Source organism: Sphaeroforma arctica, assembly GCF_001186125.1.
Source record: "Sphaeroforma arctica JP610 unplaced genomic scaffold supercont1.5172, whole genome shotgun sequence".
Classification (NCBI taxonomy): Eukaryota; class Ichthyosporea; order Ichthyophonida; genus Sphaeroforma; species Sphaeroforma arctica.
In genome coordinates, this window is record NW_014035386.1 from 1 (window position 1) to 2,083 (window position 2,083).

Consider the following 2,083-nt stretch of genomic DNA (forward strand, 5'->3'; position numbering starts at 1 on the left):
TATATATATATATATATATGTGTAGTATATATATATATATATATATATATGTATATATATATATATATATGTGTGTGTGTATGTGTGTGTGTGTGCGTGCGCGTGTGCATGTGCATGTGCGTGTGCGTGTGTGTGTGCGTGTGTGTGTGCGTGTGCGTGTGCGTGTGTGTGTGTGTGTGGATACATCAATTGAACCCCTACCCTCAACATATACCCTACACACTGCAAGCACACATATAAACATATATCCTGTACATACTAAAGACGAACAATACTATCTATTACTTACCCAAGACCACTCCGCCCATCACCTCCGGGCCCTGGTGGAACTCGTCGGGATGGATGTAGCCATACTGTGGTACTACAATCACACTGATCACCCTAAGCAGTGCAAGTATGGCGTACAGCACCTTTAACGCCATCGTGTGTGTACCCATTACACTACACCTCTGATATTCATGCAGATAATATGTGGTGTGGTGTGGTATGGTGTGGTGAGGTGGGTGAGCGTGATCGTAGCTGCTGTTTTCAGGTCTCTTGGTATTTAAATAGCAGTATTGAACATTTGAACAACCACTCTTGTTTTATTTATTTATTTATGAATTCATACATAGAATATAATGATTCAGCAGGCTGTCCGTATATCTCTCGAAAGTGAAAGCCCGCCAAAAGTGGTATTTTTAATAAATATTTTCAATTTTATTTTTAAATACAAAGTACAAACTGTGATTATTTACAAGCGATGACTCATCAACGTAGTTGTTTTCTTTTCTTGTGGAAAAATTATAATCGAAATATAGACGAACTTGTTGGGTGACTTGGGTCACTTCTCTTCTTGTTGTGGGTGAGTTGAGCGGCCTTCTTTAGTCTTGTTTGATTTTGAAGGCTTGTTATGTATATACAACATATCAAAGTCTATATGTAGAGCGGCTATGGTAAATACGATAGCTAAGTAAATATCGAAGAAGAAAATAAGTACAATAAGAAAGATTCCACAACTTGATCTCTGCTGACGATATAAATACACCCGACACGTAATTGTGTACATGTGCACACACATTATACACATTAAACACACGTGTGCACACCCACACTCATATGTGTGCACACACATACATACACTTGTACACACACTAATTGATAATTCTATTAAGCATAAAAATAGCCAGAATAATCTTGCAGCATTAACTGGGCATCATGGCGTTCTTCTCCGAGGTGGAGACCACGTTCGATTTCAGCGCAAGCGCAACTGGTGCATCTGCTCGAGGCACGCCCACAGGACCCTTTCTGGAGGCTTCGGAGAGCATACTGCGCCTGTATGGTATGTATGCTTAATCTTGATGACATGTGCATATGATCGGCGTGAGATGTATTTCTCATGCACGCAGGTTGTATTCCTGATTTAATTTGAGTATAGTTCGCAGCTATATGATTTCATGTACTTCGACTACTCGATACTACCATCCACTTACGCAACCCTTTTGGTACATCTCTCTCACATCGTCCACAGATAATCTCGGCTCGGTGGCGTGGAAACTAATTCGGAGCGATTTTGAAGCGCAGATGAAGGTATGGATCCGGTGTTTAAAAAATGGAGTGTACGTGTGTACAACTATGAGCTCAACTTAGGGGCTTATATTATTGTGCGAATAGGTACTTGAGTGCATGTTTCTATCATTTTGTTGGTTCCTATATGAATTTGGGTACATCTCTATGTGCATAAGTGTATCGGTATCTTTTTTCTCTTGTAGAGGTGTATGTACTGTTGCGACATATGTAGGTGGGCATGCCGTGTGTATCAGTTATGCTCCGAAGTTGACGCTTCCACTGTGTCTATCTGTGCCGCGTATGCACTGCAGAGCCCGTTGTTACGCCCCTATACCTCAACCCCGATTTTAGATATTTATATGTATTTAATATTATACAGATATATGCATATGCATATATACATACATGTATATATATATATATATATATATATATATATATATATATATATATATATATATATATATATATATATATATATATATATATATATATATATATATATATATATATATATATAGTTATGTAGTGTGTG

The 2,083-nt window shown here is 38.1% G+C and overlaps 2 protein-coding genes across 2 annotated transcripts; one reads left to right on the top strand and one right to left on the bottom strand.

The window, feature by feature from the left end:
• Window positions 1–289: 289 nt before the first annotated feature.
• On the bottom strand, window positions 290–422 carry SARC_14839 (hypothetical protein; the record flags this gene model as incomplete). Its single annotated transcript, XM_014291029.1, has 1 exon — window positions 290–422. A coding segment is annotated over one exon (133 nt), but the record flags the coding sequence as incomplete, so codon positions are not given.
• Window positions 423–1,197: 775 nt separating this feature from the next.
• SARC_14842 (hypothetical protein) lies at window positions 1,198–1,629 on the top strand (the record flags this gene model as incomplete). The annotated part of the gene is made up of 2 exons (XM_014291030.1): window positions 1,198–1,321; window positions 1,511–1,629. 2 exons carry the CDS (start codon window positions 1,198–1,200, stop codon window positions 1,627–1,629), a joined length of 243 nt encoding a protein of 80 aa, XP_014146505.1.
• Between the last annotated feature and the right edge of the window lie 454 nt (window positions 1,630–2,083).